A 20,073-nucleotide genomic window follows, 5' to 3' on the forward strand; every position below is an offset into this window, starting at 1 on the left:
CCCCTCATTGAAGATTTTGGTTTTACAGAAGATTTGCATAGTTATCAGCCTCTGGGATTTCCTTAGGCTCCTTCCTAAGGAAGTCCCTGATTGGCTCAGGAGCCTCAGGAGGACATCTGAGCCAATCAAGGCCTGCATGATGCACCAGGTAGGGGCCTAAGGCCCAATGTCATTGTTGAGGGAGGAGGAGCAGGAGGTTTATTTAGTGCCGCCTGCTCCCAACTTTTAAGGTACAGGGGCAAGGGAGAGTGGGCATCCCTCCTGCCTTTTTTTCGAGTGGGAGGAGAGAATAGATGCCTTCATGGGAGGAGAGAGTGGGCATCCTTTCTGCCTTTTTTTCGGGGGAGGGGGGCGGGGAGTGGGCATCCCTCCTGCCTTTTTTGGGGGGTGGAAGGGAGGGAGGGAGTTCCTTCATGACAGGAAGGAATGGGCAATCCCTCCTGTCAATTTGCCTTGGGTTGGCGAGTCGGCAGGGGGGATGGACGGCGGCTCAGGTGGATGGCGCAAAGTGGGAGGGCATAGCGCAGGGAGCTTTTTTTTTTTTTCTTTTTTTTTTTAATGGGCAGGTTGTGTTTAACACAGCACATCTGTGCCATTAAAAAAACAACCTGAAGCCCTAACAGCAATGACAGGAGGCTTCTTTCCTGTCACTGTTGTTAGGACTTTGCGCAGGTGTCAATCGCTCACTGAGCGATTGAATCAGTCACATTTGCACGCAAATGATTTGCACCTCCATGCAAATCATTTGCATGCAAACTTGTTTGTGCATCAATCACTGTTGGTGAATTAGCCAGCGAATCGGCCAACAGCGATCCAGTCGGTAATACTGACTGACTTTTGTGCATCTAGGCCAAAGACCCCTTTTGGTGTCCACTCATTCTATAGTACTTATCGTCTTTATTGTCTGAGGCTGCAGACAACTATCACAGTACATCCTTGTTCTTACATATGAATCTCAGTTTCATGAAGGAACTTCTTTCATGTTAACTTACCTATGCAGAAACCTTGAATGTCATCTTTTATATCTCATATGAAACTCCCATTTGAACTCACTGAAAATTCTTTCAAAAATCTAACCCTGAAGATGCTATTTCTTTTTTTTTTTTTTTTAATCTTTATTCATTTTCACATCTTACAACAAGTTTATAATATTCAATCAAAAAAAACCCTTTTACAAATCACTTGACATTCTTACTTATAATCATTAAAGTATAAAAGAATCCCTCCCCACCCACCCCATCCATTAATAATAAACCAATTAACAAACATCATATATCCCAATCCCACCCTACCTATATCTTATATAATAACAAGGTGTTTAAGGTGTCTGATCATTAGAATATGTAAAAGATGCTATTTCTAATAAGCTAGAAGAATAAGTAAACTTCAATATTTAGATATGTACAAACCTTACACTCGGTTTCATCATCATAAAGTAATGCTGCCTATTTGTTCTAAATTCCTACATTGTATTGTAAATTAGATAAGCACACCTATTCTACGTACAGGGTCTTGCTTACTTTCTTAAAAGAACAGTACTTCAGAAGATCTACCTAGATGTTTGTCTCTTTTGACCCCAGTAGACTTAATTTCCTTATGAACAGACTGTTACTTAAGATCTCACAAGATTAGAGCCACTGTTACTACTGTAGCTCTTTTGAATGTCAGCTTCACTGGGGGAGTGTGTGGTACAGTGGTTAGAGCTATGGTTTCAGTATCCTGAGGTTGTGGGTTCAAATCTTATGCTGCTCCTTGTGACCCTGGGCAAGTCACTTAATCCCCCATTATCCCAGGTACATTGATAGAGTGTGAGTCCACCAGGACAGATAAGGAAAAATGCCCGAGCACTTCAATGTAAACCATACTAAAAATACATGAATAAATGTCATGTTTCACACTACACTTCCCCCTCCCCATTTGCGGTTTCCCTACTCGCGATTTCACATAATTGCGATTTTTTTGGGAGGGAAAAAGAAACCCCATATTTTTGTCTTCCCCCTGGCATCCTGGCCTTACCTGGTGGTCTAGCTGGTTTTCGGGGCAGGAGCGATCTTCTTATGCTCCTGCCCCATGCAGATAGCCATTAGGAAATGGCTGTGGGGAGTTCCAGTAGTCTAATGGCTATCTGCACGGGGTAGGAGCGTAGGAAGATTGCTCCTGCCCCGAAAACCAGCTAGACCACCAGGTAAGGCCGGGATGCCAGGGGAAGGCGGTAGGGAGGCCAGGGGTGGGTCAGAGCCGGATATTTGGGAGTTTTCACCATTCGCGGTCCGGTTCTGCCCCTATCCCCCGCGAATAACGAGGGAGAAGTGTACTGCTTAGACTAGTCATTGTTTAGTACTGGAGTGGAGGAGTAGGCTAGTGGTTAGTACAGGGACCTGAAAACCTGGGACTGAGTTTGATTCCCACTGCAACTCCTTGTGATTGGGCAGATCACTTAACTCTCTGTTGCCCCAGGGTCAAAATAAGTACAATATTTGGATATAATACCGTGTTTCCCCTAAAATAAGACCTAACCAGAAAATAAGCCCTAGCATGATTTTTTAAATGCTCCTAATATAATCCCTACCCCCAAAATAAGCCCTAGTTAAAATCAACCCCCAAAGTTCCCCCCCACAAATGTCCGCAGCAGAAGTGCCTATTTCCTCCTATCACTGGCCCCATCATCTCACGAACCCCACCAAACAATCCCCGACTCCATCCCTGCCTGATTCGCTGAAAAAATAGGGGAAAAAGGAAAGAGGAAGAATTAGGGTAGAGAAGAGGAAGGGAGAGATGATTGTTGTACATGAAAAGAATAAGACATCCATGAAAATAAGCCTCGGTTTTTGCAGCAAAAGTATAAGACCTGGTCTTATTTTAAAGTCCCATCCATTTTCACTTTCTTTAATGAACAACCTCTCTATGCAATTTGCCCTGAGTTTAGGAGTCACTCACCCTCTTCTGTGTCTGATTACATCCTGCTTGTCAATAAACAAAACAAAATTGCCTTTCTTTAACACTTTTTCCTTAGATAGTAGGATTATTCAAACACACAGCCCTTAGTTGAATTACTCCTTGAGCTAAGGAACCAATAGAGCTGATTGAAGAGATCACAGCACACAGGAAGGACCATGCATGCTCAAAACCTTTCACTAGTTCTTAACTGTGGAAGATCCTTTCCTGTGTAACGGCACTACTCACGTGCACCACAGTAATCCAGTTGACAAGAGAAAACACCTCTTTTTGGATTATTCTTAATTTGGTCTTATAAATTGTATCACAGCCTACAAAAAAAAAAATCTTGATCAATATTCAAAACGATTTATCCTGGTAACTTTGGGTGTTACCTGGACAAATGATTGGTTTTAACATTTTGACTCTGTAGACCCCTTGACTTTGCCTGGGCAACCTGATGTCCAATATTCTCATATCCCAGAAGTTACTAACTATAAAATCATTTTTTACCACTAATTTTGTTTATTTTTATATTTTATGTTTTAGTGTTCAGAAAAGGCTGCTCTCTCAACAGCATGAGCTTATTTTTCACACCAACGTGATAGCCAACTGTTAATCACTTAAAATTGGGAAGGATTGGATGTTTTCTAGGGGTAAAACCGAAAGGGCCCGGTGGCAATTAGTGTTTTGGCAGAAGCCTATCCTGGTTGTTTAAATCATTTTGAATATTGGGCCCAAAGTTAAATAGATAGCAGTGATATTCAGGCACTCTCTAGTTAATTTTGTTTTGCTATCATGAGTATAAATAAAGCAAACCTAAGATAGCCAGATATATTAAGCCTGTGGATATTGAGTGATATTGAAAGAACTATATATCTCAGTAAATAACTTTATCCACACATATTTAACCACATATGTTCTCTGAATATCTACCCCTGATCACCAAATAACTTGCATTTTGCCTGAGGGCTGCTTTTAATAGTATGTGAAGATGAGATTTCCTTAAAAGACAGGTTATTAATACAGATTTCCTTTCTTTTAGGTAAATATTCAGCTGTTCTGGTTGCTGTAATATCTTTTTTTTCTGTAGCAATTGTCTGTCTTCTGGTAACTGGTTTTTGTTACGGTGTTTATTGCTTACACCGATGGATCAAGTATATATTCTTCCCATCATGCAAACTCCCTTCAAACATAGAAGAGGTAGGTGCTTAAATAGTACTAGCATCAAAGAACTAGAAAAAATAAACATTTTGATTTATAATGCTTGGAAACCTTTTGGACAAAGCATTTATTTTAACCTAGTGAAAACGGCATTCTCAGGGCCAGTCCTAGCACTAGGCAAGCCAGGTGGAAAGTTTTAGGGGCAGCACTCAGCAGAGGGGAAGAGAGAGGGGAAAACTATTGTGCAAAGAGTGTTACTGGATCCTTACCCAGTCAGCAGCAACTGCCCCAACCACTGATAGCCACTGAGGTATGAACTGGAATGGGGACTGGTCACTGGACATATAGTATCCTACAGCAACTTCTCGTCTGACTTCTAAGCCTATCCATCCGTAGACAGCCCAGCCCCTAACCGGATATGTGATTGCATAATTCTGTTTAGCAGCACTACTATGATGCCCTCTGCAAATCCATCCCTCACACTGCCCTCCTTCCAGGCTCTTTCTTTATTGGCTCTTTCCCTAGACCAGGGGTAGGCAATTCCAGTCCTCGAGAGCCACAGGCAGGTCAGGTTTTCAGGATATCCACAATGAATATGTATGAGATGGATTTGCATGCACTGCCTGCTTGAGATGCAAATCTATCTCATTCATATTTATTGTGGACATCCTGAAAACCTGATCTGCCTGTGACTCTGGAGGACCGGAATTGCCTACCCCTGCCCTAGACAGTGGTTCTCAACCCATCCTCAGGACACACCAGTCAATGGAGTTTTCATCAGACCTACAATGAATATGCATGAGAGAGATTTGCATACATGGTGGGACAGTCACTTGAGATCTCTTAGGGAGAGGGCACTACATGGAACAGCTTGTGCTATCTATGTGTAGCAGATTAAGTGTGTGTTTTTTATTGAGCTGTATATATGGACCAGGTCTCTGTATTTCTATAGATCCCTGAGATTAGCCTTTGCTCTCAATGCCATTTGCAGCTTTGCTGCTGCCTGACTCTAGGCATGCTGGGAGGAGCAGAATTCCCTCTTTTAATGCAATGTATTTAGTGGTCCTGAACCATAGGGTCTTGTATCAGAACTAGAGAGTTGCAAGGGGACAGAACTCAAACCTGTCCATCCCCAGTAGAATAAAACCTGTCCCCGCTGGAATCAAATCCGTTCCCGCCTGTCCCTATAAACTTAAGAAGTAGTTATTTCATTTAATTATGCTACTGAATTAAAGGCTATGGTAGAGACTCATTTACAAATAAGCAAAGACACTATTAATTTGGAAATATTAATTGGGAAGAATACACAGTTTGTAAACAGGTTTCTACCAGAGCCTCTAATGTTAATGTAAATATTAAATATAAATACTCAGCTGATGAGGACCCCCAAGCTGTCAGCTGAGGACTTCCTCTGCAGTTGGCCTGGTGTCCCTTTTGCCTAGCTTGGCAGGCAGCAGTAGTGTCCCTGAGTCACAGATGCTGGCACCTCAGTGGCTCATGCATGCTGCCAGCGACTGCTGCGCTTGGTGGAGGGGAGTTCTGGCCGTCTCTATAGGGGATAAAGGGATCGTGGGATACTGAGGGAGGAGCTGGGATGTAACACAAGTATAGAAAGCTAACCAGGTAATAAGTATAGAAACCCAACCAGGTCGTGCATGTGCAAGACCGGAGGGTTAGGACTTCAATGGGAAGATAGGACTTCAATGAGAAACCAAGGTGGCAAGGGAGCCCCTTCTGGTGATTCAGACAGGACGTGACCTGTTTGGGCCGCCACGGGAGCGGACTGCTGGGCAGGATGGACCTATGGACCCGGCAGAGGCACTGCTTATGTTCTTAGGTCCTCTGCTGGCGGTGCTTGGTGATCCCCACCAGCCACAGCAAAGGTCAGGAAGTACTTCAACACTGTAGAAATAAAACCAGAAATGCGTTTCCTTTTCTTTTGAACACAATACAAAGCCATCTGCTATATACATTTTCCAAAGATAACATATTTTAGTCAGTAAATTCTGTTTTTTACCTTTGTTGTCTTGGAGACTTATTTTTCCATCAAATTGGTCCCAGTTTCTTTTTTCCGCTTTCCCATCTTCTATAAATTCTTCTGTTGCTGTCCCTTGGTTCCTCCTACCATGGTCCAGCATTTATCCCTCTCTCATCCCCCGGACCATGTGCAGCATCTTTCGCCCCTGCCCAACATTTTCCTTCTATCACCCCTCTCCAGCACCATGCCACATCTCTCCCTCCATTCCTTTCACCACTATATCCAACATTCCTCCATCTTGCATCCCTTTCAATCTGTCTCACTGCTCCCTTTCCACCACAACATTTCTCCCTCTCATCTTTCTTTTCCCTATCATCTGTACCTCACTCTCTCTCCCTATGACCAAAAATTCTCCTCTTCCATTCCTGGGGAAATGACCATCGCTCTTTCCCTCTCACTGACACACCCACACCCACCCAGCATCTCTTTCCCTCCCTTCCACCATCCTCATTCCCAAGTTCATGCATTCTGTGTCCAAAAACGCACTCCCTCCCCTCCCCTTCTGTGTCCCGCGTTTGACTCCCACGTTCGACTCCAGATAACAGCGAGGATTGGAGGCAGCTCGAGCCAAGAGGCTCGTCTTCTTTTCCTGCCTGCAGCATGCCACACGTAGCCAACCCAGAAGTCTTCCCCCGACGTCAGAGCTGACGTCAGAGGGAAGGCTTTGCGTCAGTCACATGCAACGTGCAGGTACACAAACACTGTCTGCACTTCAATTAGCATGTCTTGAAAATCAGCTTTATGTCTGTACTGCCACTCACTTTTATAAACTACAGCACAACGTGATACCAAATGATCCCTTTTGGTGGGGAAACTATTTGTTATTACCAAGGTACTACTGTTTGTCTGCTTGCTTCCTCCAAAAAGATTGCATCTCGTTTTTTGTGTAAAAAATGAATATACACACACACACACACAGAGATATTTTTCTATTCCAGATTGCACTTCCCTTTCCCTCTGATTGTATATGGTTATATATCGAACATTTAACAAAAACAATGGAGTCTGAACATGCAGTACAATCTTGAGAACAAAGTATAACGTTTTCACTGAAAACAATTAATAGAAAGTAATAGAACATAAGTTTGCTGGGAACCCCCGCTCCTTTAATGCACACACAAAACAATTTTAGAATGATACATAGTATTTGGCATGACTCTTCCACTCCACTTGCTAGACAAACGCCCGCACATTTGGCAGCTTCTCCCCTGTGGCTCCAGGTCATGCAGGCTCACACACATAAGAACAAGAGAGCCCAGCTTAAAATAGTAAATAAGATAATGTCATCCCCCTCAACTCCAGGGTGCATGCGCCAGTGTTGACTCCCCCCCCAAAAAAAATCTGTGTCTGGTTTTTGGGTTTGTTTTTTTAAAAAAAATTATTATCCACTCCTCGATCCCTCGAGACACCCTGAAAACAGTGATGGGACAAAAGTGTGACAGACAAAGCCCGCCGACAATAGAGAGCAGACAATTACGCACAAGACTCCAGCGCACCAACGTAAAAGTTAATTTTAAAGGGCTCCGGGTGTGTGACTTTACTTAATAGTGTTCGTGCTGCCATTTGCGCTGCCGTTGGGGGTGTAACCCCCCACATTATACAGAAAATTTAATCTTTCCCTAAAAAATAGGGAAAAGGTTGTTTCCTCTATAATGGGGGGTTACAACCCCCCAAAACCATCCCCAATGGCAGCGCAAACAATATTAAGTAAACTGGGGAGGTTCCCCCCTCACACCCCCCATTAGAGCTCTTTAAAATAAACTTATGGTGGCGCACTTGAGTCTTGCGCTCAATTGTCTGCTCTCTAATGTCGGTGCGGCTTTGTCCTTCGTGCTTATGACTTTGAACCGCCTCTCGGCTTGAGCTGCCTTCAACCCACGGGATCCCTGAGACCACGAGGGGGCGTCCCCACAGGATCCCCGCGACCCGAAGGGGAAACCTGCGGGTCCCGCAGGATTCCCGTCGTCCCCGTTCCCATGCAGCTCTCTAATCTGAACCCACAAGTTGCTTGAAGAAAACTGTCAGTCATGCTTTCAACACATCCTTCCCAGGGAGCTGCTTTTGCCCCCTCAGTTTGTTTTCTGTAAGCAAGTTGCTCAGAAGTGTTTCTGATGTGCACTGTGGTTTTATTTTCAGGTATTTTTTCTCAGTATTTGGTAGTTCGATGTCCGGAGGTTTCTACTTGTTGGGACCTCTGCCTGGGAGAAGACACAGACTTGTACCGTAGTCTGCTGCTAGCAGGATCAGCCCCTCCGAGATAGCTAGCCTGCCTGCTGGTATATTTTATAGCTCAGGGGCTGTCCTGCTTAAGCAGCCTGCATCCTTGATTTAATCAGGAGCTTGCACGCAGGCTGTTTGGGCTCCTTCTTGACTCAGCCAAGATGAATAATGGGCCAGCTGCATGGTCCTCCTCCCTGCGCAACAAGATTTTCCCTGGGTTTGAGGCTCAGTCCAACCTCGATCCGACTGGCAGCCAGAAGACCAGGTTTGTTCAGTGAATCTGTGGGGCAGATTATAGCCTATGGGAAGTCCCCAAAAGTTGAATTTAAAGGTTTCTGACTCCAGAGCCTAGGTCCCCCACCTCTAAAACGCTTTTTTCTATGAGCTGTGGAATTGAGGGTGAAATACTCACGTGGGTTAAAAACTGGTTGGAGGATAGGAAACAGAGAGTGGGAGTAAATGGACAATACTCACACTGGAAAAACGTCACCAGTGGAGTGCCACAGGGTTCAGTGCTTGGACTCTTGCTCTTCAACATGTTTATAAATGACCTGGAAATTGGTACAGCAAGCGAGGTGATTAAATTTGCAAATGATACAAAGTTGTTCAGAGTAGTGAAGACACAGAAGGATTGCGAAGACCTGCAACGGGACATAAACACGCTCAAGAAATGGGCCGCAACATGGCAAATGAGGTTTAACGTGGATAAGTTTAAGATGATGCATGTCGGTAACAAAAATCTTATACACGAATACAGGATGTCCGGTGCAGTACTCGGAGAGACCCCCCAGGAAAGAGACTTGGGAGTACTAGTCGACAAGTCAATGAAGCCATCCGTGCAATGTGTGCGGCAGCGAAAAGGGCAAACAGAATGCTAGGAATGATTAAGAAGGGGATCACAAACGGATCGTAGAAGGTTATCATGTCGCTGTACTGGGCCATGGTACACCCCCCACCTGGAATACTGCGTCCAGCTCATGAAGAAGGACATAGTACTACTCAAAAGGGTCCTGAGAAGAGCAACTAAAATGGTTAAGGTGCTAGAGGAGTTGCCGTATAGCGAGAGATTAGAGAAACTGGGCCTCTTCTCCCTTGAAAAGAGGAGACTGAGAGGGGACATGATCGAAACATTCAAGATAATGAAGGGAATAGACTTAGTAGATAGACAGGTTGTTCACCCTCTCCAAGGTAGAGAAAACGAAAGGGCACTTTCTAAAGTTAAAAGGGGATAGATTCCGTACAAACGTAAGGAAGTTCTTCTTCACCCAGAGAGTGATAGAAATCTGGAATGCTCTTCCAGAGGCTGTTATAGGGGGAAACACCCTCCAGGGATTCAAGACAAAGTTAGACAAGTTCTTGCTGAACCAGAACGTACGTAGGTAAGGCTAATCTCAGTTAGGGCACTGGTCTTTGACCTAAGGGCTGCCGCGGAAGCGGACTGCTAGGCACGATGGACCACTGGCCTGATCCAGCAGCGGCAATTTTTACAACTGCACAGGGCGTTTTTGATGCAATTTTCCTGGTGGCAGCCATATTGTATTTTTCTCTAGCCTCCATCTGAGAAGGAGATAGAGTTGAAAATATGATTTACAGTTTTCTGCAAACAACTTGCTAGTTCAGATACAAGACCCTAGCGTTCAGGACCATTAGACATATCTACAAGAAAGAAGATTACCTAAATAAAAAAAACATAGTAACATAGTAGATGACAGCAGATAAAGACTTGAATGGTCCATCTAGTCTGCCCAACCTGATTCAATCTAAAAATTTGTTGTTTGGGTTTTTTTCTTTTTCTTCTCCTTAGCTATTTCTGGGCAAGAATCCAAAGCTCTGCCCAGTAATGTTCTTAGGTTCCAACTACTGAAGTCTCCATCAAAGCTCATTCCAGTCCATCTACACCCTCCCATCCATTGAAGCCCTCCCCAGCCCATCCTCCCCAAAATGGCCATATACAGACACAGACCGTGCAAGTCTGCCCAGTACTGGCCTTAGTTCTTCAATATTTACTATTATTTTCTGATTCTAGATCCTCTGTGTTCATCCCACGCTTTTTTGAACTCCGTCACCGTTTTCATCTCCACCACCTCTCTCTGGTCCGCATTCCAGGCATCCAGCACCCTCTCTGTAAAGAAGAATTTCCTTACATTGCTCTTGAGTCTACCACCCCTCAACCTCAAATTATATCTTCTGGCTTTACCATTTTCCTTTCTCTGGAAAAGATTTTGTTCTACGTTAATACCTTTCAAGTATTTGAATGTCTGAATCATATCTCCCATCCCTCCTTTCCTCTAAGTATACATATTCAGGGCTTCCAATCTCTCCTCATACGTCTTTTGTCGCAAACCTAATATTTTTTCTCACCCGCCACTGATACATGAATCTGTTTGAATATTGGCCTAAGTTTGGTTTTCTTTATTTAGCTAATATTTCTGATCCTAAAATTTAAGTAATATATGAGTGGTAAAAGACTATGATCCTGCTGTAGTTCTTATGAAACTTGGCAAATAAGTGTTTCATAAAGTACATAAATGATGCAATGTGGGGGAACAAAGGCCTGGGCAAGCATTCTTGGTTTCTAATTTACATCATAACCCATGCATGTTCAGCACTCATGGGCTTACAGGTTCATCCATACCTGGATGACTAGCTGATTAGAGCTCCATAGTTTCTGGAAAGAGAACAAGCAGTGGCTCACGGGTCCTGCAGAGCCCGGGATGGATAGTGAATTTCTTAAAGAGCCCCAATCCCTGGAATACCTTGGAGTCTTCAACAAGGCAGAAGATCATGTCTATCTTCCAGAGGTACAGAATCTGTGCACCCAGATAGTAAACTTATTGGCCAAACCAGCTCTGACCCTATGGTACTACTTCAAGTGTTAGGCACCATGACAGCCACAATAAATGTGATCCTGTGTGTGAAGACTTATATGCGTCCTCTCCAGAGTGCATCGCTTTCGCGATGGTCACCTCAATCGGACTCCCTGCAGATGTCTCTGCTGTGGACTTCAGAAGCCCAGGCCAGTATGGTCTGGTGGCTCCACCCACAGGCATTGTCAAGGGGTATGCCCCTCAGAATACCTTCATGGGTAATTGTGACAACAGATGCCCACCTGTTCATCTGGGAGGCTTACTGTAATGGATACCTGATCCAGGGGCATTGGTCTGCCTCCAAAAGAATTGGTGTTGCAGAGGCTGGAGAAGAGTCTGGAGGGACAAGTGGTCCGAGTCTTCTTGGACAATGGTACTGTGGTGGCATATATCAGTCACGAGGGAGGCATCAAGAGTGCGCAGGGAGGCATCAAGAGTCTGGAGGCCCGCTTACTGTTCAGTTGAGCAGAGTTTCATATTCAGGCTCTTTCAGTGGTACATGTAGCAGGAGTGGACAATGTCCAGGTGGATTTCCTCAGCAGACACTGGATCCGGCAGAATGAACACTGTCTGCAACAACCTTCATTGTTTGTCACTGGGGTAGCCCAATGTTCGATCTGATCAGGACAGCAAGAAACAAGAAGGCAGATCAATTCTTCAATCTGAGAACCAAGCCCAGAAGCTTTGGTCCAGCTGTAGCAAAAGAATGAGCTCTTATACGTGTTTCCACCATGGCCCATGATAGGCTGGATACTCCACAGGATTGCAAGCCTTCGGGGAGAAATCATTCTTATGGCATGCAAACCGTGGTATGCAAATCTAGTACGTCTTCAGCGGTATGCAATTCTCAGACTGTGTGCAATTCCCAGCCAGACCTTCATTCGCAGGGACCAGTGGTTATAGAAGATTCAGAACTCTTTGCTCTTACAGTATGGTTCTTGAGCACGTGGTGTTAGCGCATAAGGGATATTCAGAAGTAGTCATTGCTACTCTGCTCAGAGCCAAAAGCCTCTCTGCTTATGCTAAGCCATGGGAAATATTTCACCTCTGGTGCATTAAAGAGAACGAGGAGCCGTTCTCGGCTTCGATTTCGGTGATGTTAGCTTTCTTCCAGTTTGACCTTGACAAAGGGCTTGAAAGCATAAGGCTTTGTTGGCATCTCATCCGTACATAGTCAGATTCCTAAAGGGGGCGCTGAGGTTTAGGCCGCCGGTAAAACATCTGTTTCCTTCATGGAACCTTAACATGATTTTGCAAGGCGTTAGTCAGGTTCCATGTCAGCTGCCCAAGGAAGTGTCCTTGATGGATCTGACGCACAAGATGGTTTTTCTTGTGGCTATTACCTCATCAAGAAGAGTCTCAGAGTTACTGGCTCTTTCTAGCATAGAGCCTTTCCTTAAGTTCACAGAGGCCAGAGTTTCTTTGCACATCATTCCGTCATTTTGCTGAAGGTTATTTTGGTTTTGCACATCCATCAAGAGGTTAGAATGCCGGCATTCCAGTCCACATGTTCTAAGAAGAAAGAACAGATACTGAAAACGGATGTGAGAAGAATGTTTCTACGATATCTTGAGGTTACCAATGAGTTCAGGCTGTTTGACCATCTTTTTGTGCACATTAGTCAGGCTATATGCAGCGCACCATTTTCCAAGACTATGATTTCCAGATGGATCCATAGGGCCATTTCATCAGCATATATTGCCTATGGAAAACAGTTAACAGTTTCTGTAAAGAGGCATTTGACTAGAAGCTTGGCTTCTTTGTGGGGCAGCGACCTAGTCCATGTTATATACATTTTCCAAGTTTTACAAAGTGGATGTAGTGGCAAGGGAGGACTCCGCCTTTGGGTCCTTAGTGTTATAAACTGACGCAGTGGTCCCACCCTAGATTCTGGAATTACTTTTGTACATCCTGTCCATCCAGAATGACACACCTATTGCACTAGAAAAGAGATTAGGTTCTTACCTTGCTAATATCTTTTCTAGTAGATAGGTGTGTCATTCAAGTCCAAACTGAAATTTGTCAGTCAGACCTTTAAGGGTATAAAAAAATAATCTATTGCAATAACATATTAAGGTAAAACTTGAACTCCATAAATGTTTCTGTTTAGCATGATTGTTTTGATGTTTCAATTGTTCAGTGGCAATGTTTAATATGTTTATCATTTCAGAACATAACAGCAGAGTTGGAGTTCAGGAAGTTTCCCCGTACCCCTCCTTCGCTTGTGCTTCTATAAGGCTATCGCCTGCTTTGGTACAAACTGAAGGAGGCAGCAGAGTCCTCCAGTGAAGGAAGAGAGATTCAAAACCTGGATTCCTTCCGCATGACTCGCAAGCATGAGGATGTTAACAGTCTGTCCAGAAAAACACACCTATCTACTAGAAAAGATATTAGCAAGGTAAGAACCTAATCTCTGTATAGTTTACTTTCTTGTAATTTATAAAACTAATTAGTTTCTTTTTCCCTCTTTTCTTGAACAGTGCTTTCATGAAGTATCTTTGAAAAATGCCTTCATTCCATATGCGGCAGAGCCAACAGAAAACTGCTCCATAACCATGAACATTGTTACTGAAAATACAGAAGAGACAGATATTAAAAATTATGCTGAACATTGCATGCAAAGCAGTGTGGATTCAGGAAACTATTCCAATGAAGATGAAGTGAATGATTGTCCATTAGAAGAAACTTGACAGCAGACACTATACTCTTCTTGGGGGGGTGGGGTTAACACACACAAAGTTTCAACATGGTAAGCAGTCTTATGGTTTTCTTGCAAAAACAGATCTGGCTAAAGAGACCAATAGTCAGATGTCCCTTTAAATACTCTGGTTTTTCCCCTAAGATTTTGAACACTGGTTTTGAGGGGGAAAAAAATACCAGTCCTGTACACAGGTCTTAGGATCGTTTTATGATATGGTCTGCTTCTGCTGTTAACCATTTGCGATAATTCTTATTTAAACTGGATTACAATTCTCTAGTTGATAAAGCAATCTCTGCTGTGTGGTTTGGCATCAACAGAACAGAACTGCTCTACTCAGTTACATCCAGAACATTCTATGCAGAACCTAATGTCAAGCTAATCTGCAACAATGTGTCAAAACACTTAGAAGCACAAAATTGAGCTTCATAGGATGTCTTCTAGCAAAAATGTCTAGGATAAAATTACATCTTTAGTCATGGCTTATTGTGTTGAATGGCTTCTGGTGACATTGAGTTGGAATGATGTATGACATCCATTGGATATCAGCTGAACTGGAAAGAACTTTTCAGTGATACAGCTGCTCTATGACATCAACAGAGCTCATAGGATATCGCCACAAATAAAGAAATGTAATGCTTAAGCACTTATTGCTAGTAACTAAATGCTGTCCTAGCTGAGAACAAATGCAAAAGATATTTATGAATTTTTACTTTGTTTTTAAGTAAAGACAAATTTGTATAAGTGATTATATTGCTTTTTACATAAATAAAATGCAAAGCAGTATTCTGCCCCATAGTTCTCAGCTGTGGATAAAACTGAGTAGAAGTAGCAGTAAAACTGTTTGAAAGACCAGATGATATTGAAAAGTTTACAAGCAAGGACTTTTAACTAGTAACTGATAAGATATGAAGGCACTGGTAACCCAAAGGTTTGCTTACTATAAAGTAAATATAGTCACCAGAAAACCTTTTACTGCTTCATGGTGAGACTCCAGCTACTGCTCTGTATAGCAGTGGATCCATTTTTGGAGGCTTCACTTTCTCAGGGATAGAGGTAGACTGGAAGTTATTCAAAGGGAAGTTATCAAATATGATGCATAAGAGGACTAATTAAGGATCTAAATGTGTATGCTAGAGAGGAATGTGACCTTCATGTAACTCAAACATGTAGATCAGTGACCCGCAAACTTTATCAAGCCACGGCATACTAGACGTAATGGCCACAGCTCAAGGCATCCAGTGATGGAAACAAGCATCAGCAGAACTTAAGAGCACATAGGTACTAGTGACCTGGATTGGCTACCGTGAGAACGGGCACCATACCATTTCATTCATCCCGCGACCATTTTAAGCATTCAAATATTTGGGTATGTTAATTATGACAATGAAACACAGTAATAGAAAACATGACTGCAGATAAGAACCAGAAAAGCCTATCTAGCCTGCTTAAAATGGTCGCGGGATGGATGAAATGGTATGGTGCAAACCAACAGTTGCAACACTAGCTTCGTCCTGACGAAGAAGGTGAAACGCGTTGGTGGGAAGCAGTGCGGCCATGCAGCTTTAACATTAAGTTAAGTGCATTACTCATTCATGATTGTTAAAGAATGGATTGCCTATATGAGCAAATTTAGAAGATTTAGAAGAAGGCTTAATAAAGACATGAAACTTGTTAACATAAAAGAAGAAAGAAAATTTAAACTAGCTCTCAGTAAAAGCCAAGGGTTAGATTAAAAGACAAACACAAAAGAAAAAAATGAAAAAAACTTAATCACACACACAGGGGGAATTCAGTGAGGAGTGCTGCTACGCTGATAAATTTCAGAGTAGTGTCCTGAGTCATCCCCAGTGTTTTCATATCATCATACAGTTCTTGCATTCAGAGATATAAGTGGCAAGACAGCGAGTCTGTTTTGGAATATATCTTATGTTTAGGAGCAGCAATTCCCAATTACAAAACAGTTGTAAATTTGGAACAGAGAAATATTTACTAGCTTGTCTTTCATTATAAGAAAATAATTTTCTTTTAGCATTTATGTGGACCACAACCTCCCACTATACTCTATAGTAACTTTAGAACTTTTTTCTCCTGAAAAACCTGCAAGGGTTGTTTTAATAAAGGCCTTGCTGAAATCTACTATATGTATTGATGGAAATCTGCTATATTAGAGCTAAAATACTGCCTTCCCTAAATAGCTAAATTCTTCCCTTGCTACCTCTCCAAGCTGATGAGATGAAATTGCCACAGAGGCGTTTCTGATCTGTAATTAAGGGCCTCTTTTATCAAACAAATTAGCATGGTCCAGCGCAGCAAATGCACTGAAGCCCATAATTTAAAGGGCTCAGTGGATTTGTTCCACAGCACTCACTAGCACAACTTGATGAAGGAGGCCCTAAATGTAATGTATTGGCATTTTCCTAGCAATTAAATAGGAAAACTAGTTTTTAATGTATTGTTATATCCTTATTGTTTTGGTGCTTATAATTTAAGGTGTTCTATAAAGAATAAAATATCTATTGTAAAGAGATGAATCTAAAAGTGTTTTCTTTTACCTTCCATAGGAGGAGTTAGCAAATGTTTTTATATTATATTCTTAATAGCTAGTGATCACCATATACAATATCTTAAAAAAAAAAAAAACAAACAAACTCTGAGTGTGTAAGAAAATTCTATATGAGCGGGTGCTGAAAACTTCTCAGCCCAACCAAGAAGGGAATGGAACCATGAAACTTACAAGTTATTCCACATATTCACTCTCTTGCCGGCAAACATTTCTCCGGAACCTGGAGACCCCCTATGTGGTCACGGCCATTCCCTCCAAGATGGAGTCCCACTACCGAACGATCCCGGTTAAGGGGTTTGAGAGTTCTCAGCTTTCTCACCAGTCCTTGGTGGTTGAGTCTTCCTTGAAGAAGTCCAACCCCTTGAAGGTTTACGCTGCCGTCTCTCCGGGCAGGGAGGGCTATATGATGGACAAATTTGGTCAACCGTCTTTATCAAAATGTGATGATGGTGGACCGTGTCCTCAACTATAACTTTATCTTCACGTCCTACCTCCAGTTCTGTGTGGACGCCCTCCGCTCGTTCCGGGAGGATGTACCAGATTCTCAGTGTCAGGAATTTCGTCTCCTCGAGGAGACCCTCTCCCAGCTCCGCCTCTATATGTTTCAGGCGGCCTATGATGCCTTTGAGTTGTCCTCGAGGGTCACGGCGTTTGAGATCGCCATGCGTCGCCTCGCTTGGCTCAGGATTGTGGACATGGATCCGAATCTCCAGGATCGTCTTGCCAATCTCCTTTGCGTGGGTAATGAGCTGTTTGATTCCACTGAGGCGGCCACTAAGCGCCTCTCGGAACATGAACGGTCCTTCGCGTCCCTGGTGCGACTTAAGCCGAAGACCCCTCTGACTCGGCAATACAAAATTCCTCTCCGGAGGTATCCGCAGAAATCTACTCCTGCGTTCTCTCGGCCTCCTTTGAAGCAGCAGCGACAAGCTAGGGCCCAGCCGCCAGCTCCGGACAATTCCAGTCTGAGCCTTCGGGCTCCCTTCCTCCTGGAGCCTTCCCCGCTTCCAATCGGGGGTCATCTCCATCATTTCTATACCCAGTGGGAAAGTCCTACCACTGACAGTTGGGTGCTTTCCATCATCCGGGAAGGATACTCCCTTCACTTCAGTCACGTGCCCCCGGACCTTCCTCCAAGAGAGTTTCCTTCTGCCTGGTCTCAGCTGCCTCTCCTTCTGCAGGAGGCTCAGACCTTCTTCACCTTCGGGCAGTCGAGGAGGTTGCTCCGGACCAGTGAAATACAGGATTTTATTCCCGGTACTTTCTGGTACCCAAGAAGACGGGGGATCTGTGTCCGATCCTGGACCTCTGTGCTCTGAACAAATTCCTGGTCAGGGAACGGATCCGAATGCTCACCCTTCCTACCTTGTACTCCCTCTTGGACGAAGGAGACTGGCTTTGCTCACTGGACCTCAAGGAGGCATACACGCACATTCCGATACACCCAGCCTCTCGCCGGTATCTGAGATTCCGGATGGGGGATCTCCACCTCCAATATCGTGTCCTTCCCTTCGGCCTGGTAGCCTCTCCGAGGGTTTTCACAAAATGTCTATTTGTGGTAGCTGCGGCCCTACGTCTCCCCGGCCTGCAGGTGTTTCCCTACCTCGACGACTGGCTGATCAAAGCGTCCTCGCGCCATGATGTTCTGCGTGCAACAAATCAGACCATCTTGCTACTGCAGAGTCTCGGCTTCGAGGTGAACTTCCCCAAGTCCCACCTCTGTCCGTCCCAGTCTCTGGAATTCATCGGAGCTGTCCTGGACACTGTTTGTCTCTGCTCCTTCTTGCCTCGGCCTCGTCAGGAGGCCATTGTTCGTTTATGCCAGAGGGTGGCCCATCTGTCCTCAGCCCCGGCTCGGCTCCTGATGGTCCTCTTTGCTCACATAGCCTCTACGGTTCACGTGACTCCTTTTGCCAGACTTCACCTCCATATTCCCCAGTGGACTCTTACGTCCCAATGGAACCAGGATCGAGACCCTGTCTCTCAACTCATTGTCGTGACTCCTTTGTTGAAGAGGTCTCTCCGTTGGTGGATGCTCTCTTCCAATCTTTCCAGAGGTTTTCTGTTTCATGCCCCCTACCCCCCGCAGAAGGTCCTCACGACGGACTCGTTGACCTATGCTTGGGGGACTCATCTGGACGGTCTTCGCACTCAGGGTCTTTGGTCCAGTGCCGACCGTCTTTGTCACATCAATCTGCTGGAGCTTCGAGTGATTTTCCTCACCCTGAAGGCTTTTTGTCACCTGCTTCGCGACCGAGTGGTGCTGATCCGCACAGACAACAGGTCGCCATGTATTATATCAACAAACAAGGGGGTACAGGGTCCCTGTCCCTGGGCAAAGAGGTGATGCGGCTCTGGGATTGGGCCATCCGCCGCAACATAAGCCTTTGGGCAGTCTACATTCAGGGCCAGCACCTGTCTGGTGGACAGGTTGAGTCATCTTCTGCAGCCTCACGAGTGGTCCATCCATTCCTTGACCCTGCGTCAAGTGTTTGCTCTTTGGGGGACTCCAGACGTCGATCTGTTCGCGTCCTCCCTCAATCACAAGTTGCCCTGCTTCTGCTCCAGGGTTTACACCCCTCTCAGACTTGAGGCAGATGCTTTCCTGCTGAACTGGACGAATCTGTTTCTGTATGCGTTCCCTCCATTCCCTCTGATTCTGAAGACTCATCAGGCTCAAGTCCACAAGTGCCACCATGATTCTGATTGCTCCTCGGTGGCCCCGACAGCCGTGGTTCTCCCTTCTGTTGCAACTCAGTTCCAGGGAGCCTCTTCTGCCTGTTTTTCCTTCTCTGCTTACGCAGAGTCGAGGTTCTCTACTTCATCCCAGCCTTCAGTCTCTGCACTTGACGGCTTGGTTCATCGAGACTTAATAACCTTGTTCTAGTTCTCACAGCCTGTACTGGACGTCCTGGAGGCATCTCGGAAGGAGTCCACTCACCAATGTTACCATCAGAAGTGGACCCACTTTTCTTCCTGGTGTGCTACTCGATAGCTGGAGCCACTGTCCGCTTCCTTATCTGCTGTCCTGGACTATCTGTTAACACTTGTCTGGCGCTGGACTCAAGTCCTCTTCGGTTCGAGTCCACCTTGGTGCCATTGCTGCTTTTCATCAGCCAATTGACGGGAAGTCTATCTCTGTTCATCCTGTGGTTTCCCACTTCATGAAAGGCCTTTTCCACGTTCATCCGCCCCTTAAACCTCCTCCTGTGGTTTTGGATCTTAACTGGTCCTTACTTACTTGATGAAACCCCCGTTCGAGCCGCTAGCACAGGCTCACTTGAAGTTTCTTACTTGGAGGCTTGTGTTGCTTATTGCTCTCATTTCTGCTCGTCGGGTCAGTAAGCTTCAAGCCTTGGTTGTGGACCCACCTTTCACTGTCTTCCATCATGATAAGGTGGTTCTCCGTACCCATCCTAAGTTCTTGCCTAAGGTTGTTTCTGAGTTTCACTTCAACCAATCCATTGTTTTTCCTGTGTTTTTTCCAAAGCCCCATTCTCACCCTGGAGAAGTGGCTTTGCATTCTCTTGACTGTAAGCGTGCGCTGGCCTTCTACTTGAAGCGCACTGCTCCTCATCGTTCTGCT

The 20,073-nt window shown here is 44.5% G+C and overlaps 1 protein-coding gene across 4 annotated transcripts in view; it reads left to right on the plus strand.

The window, feature by feature from the left end:
* The window catches only part of IFNAR1 (interferon alpha and beta receptor subunit 1), a 105,714-nt gene extending 89,265 nt beyond the window's left edge, over window positions 1-16,449 (plus strand). For 3 of the 4 annotated variants that reach the window (XM_033948105.1, XM_033948103.1, XM_033948104.1), the window contains 2 exons: window positions 3,980-4,137; window positions 13,704-16,449. In XM_033948105.1, coding sequence (XP_033803996.1) covers window positions 3,980-4,137; window positions 13,704-13,913 — 368 coding nt within the window. In that variant the 3' untranslated portion in view covers window positions 13,914-16,449. The remainder of the gene's footprint in view (window positions 1-3,979; window positions 4,138-13,703) is intronic. The other variant, XM_033948106.1, reaches the window with a different exon arrangement.
* The last annotated feature ends 3,624 nt before the right edge of the window (window positions 16,450-20,073 follow it).

Source organism: Geotrypetes seraphini, chromosome 6 (genome assembly GCF_902459505.1).
Source record: "Geotrypetes seraphini chromosome 6, aGeoSer1.1, whole genome shotgun sequence".
Classification (NCBI taxonomy): domain Eukaryota; kingdom Metazoa; phylum Chordata; class Amphibia; order Gymnophiona; family Dermophiidae; genus Geotrypetes; species Geotrypetes seraphini.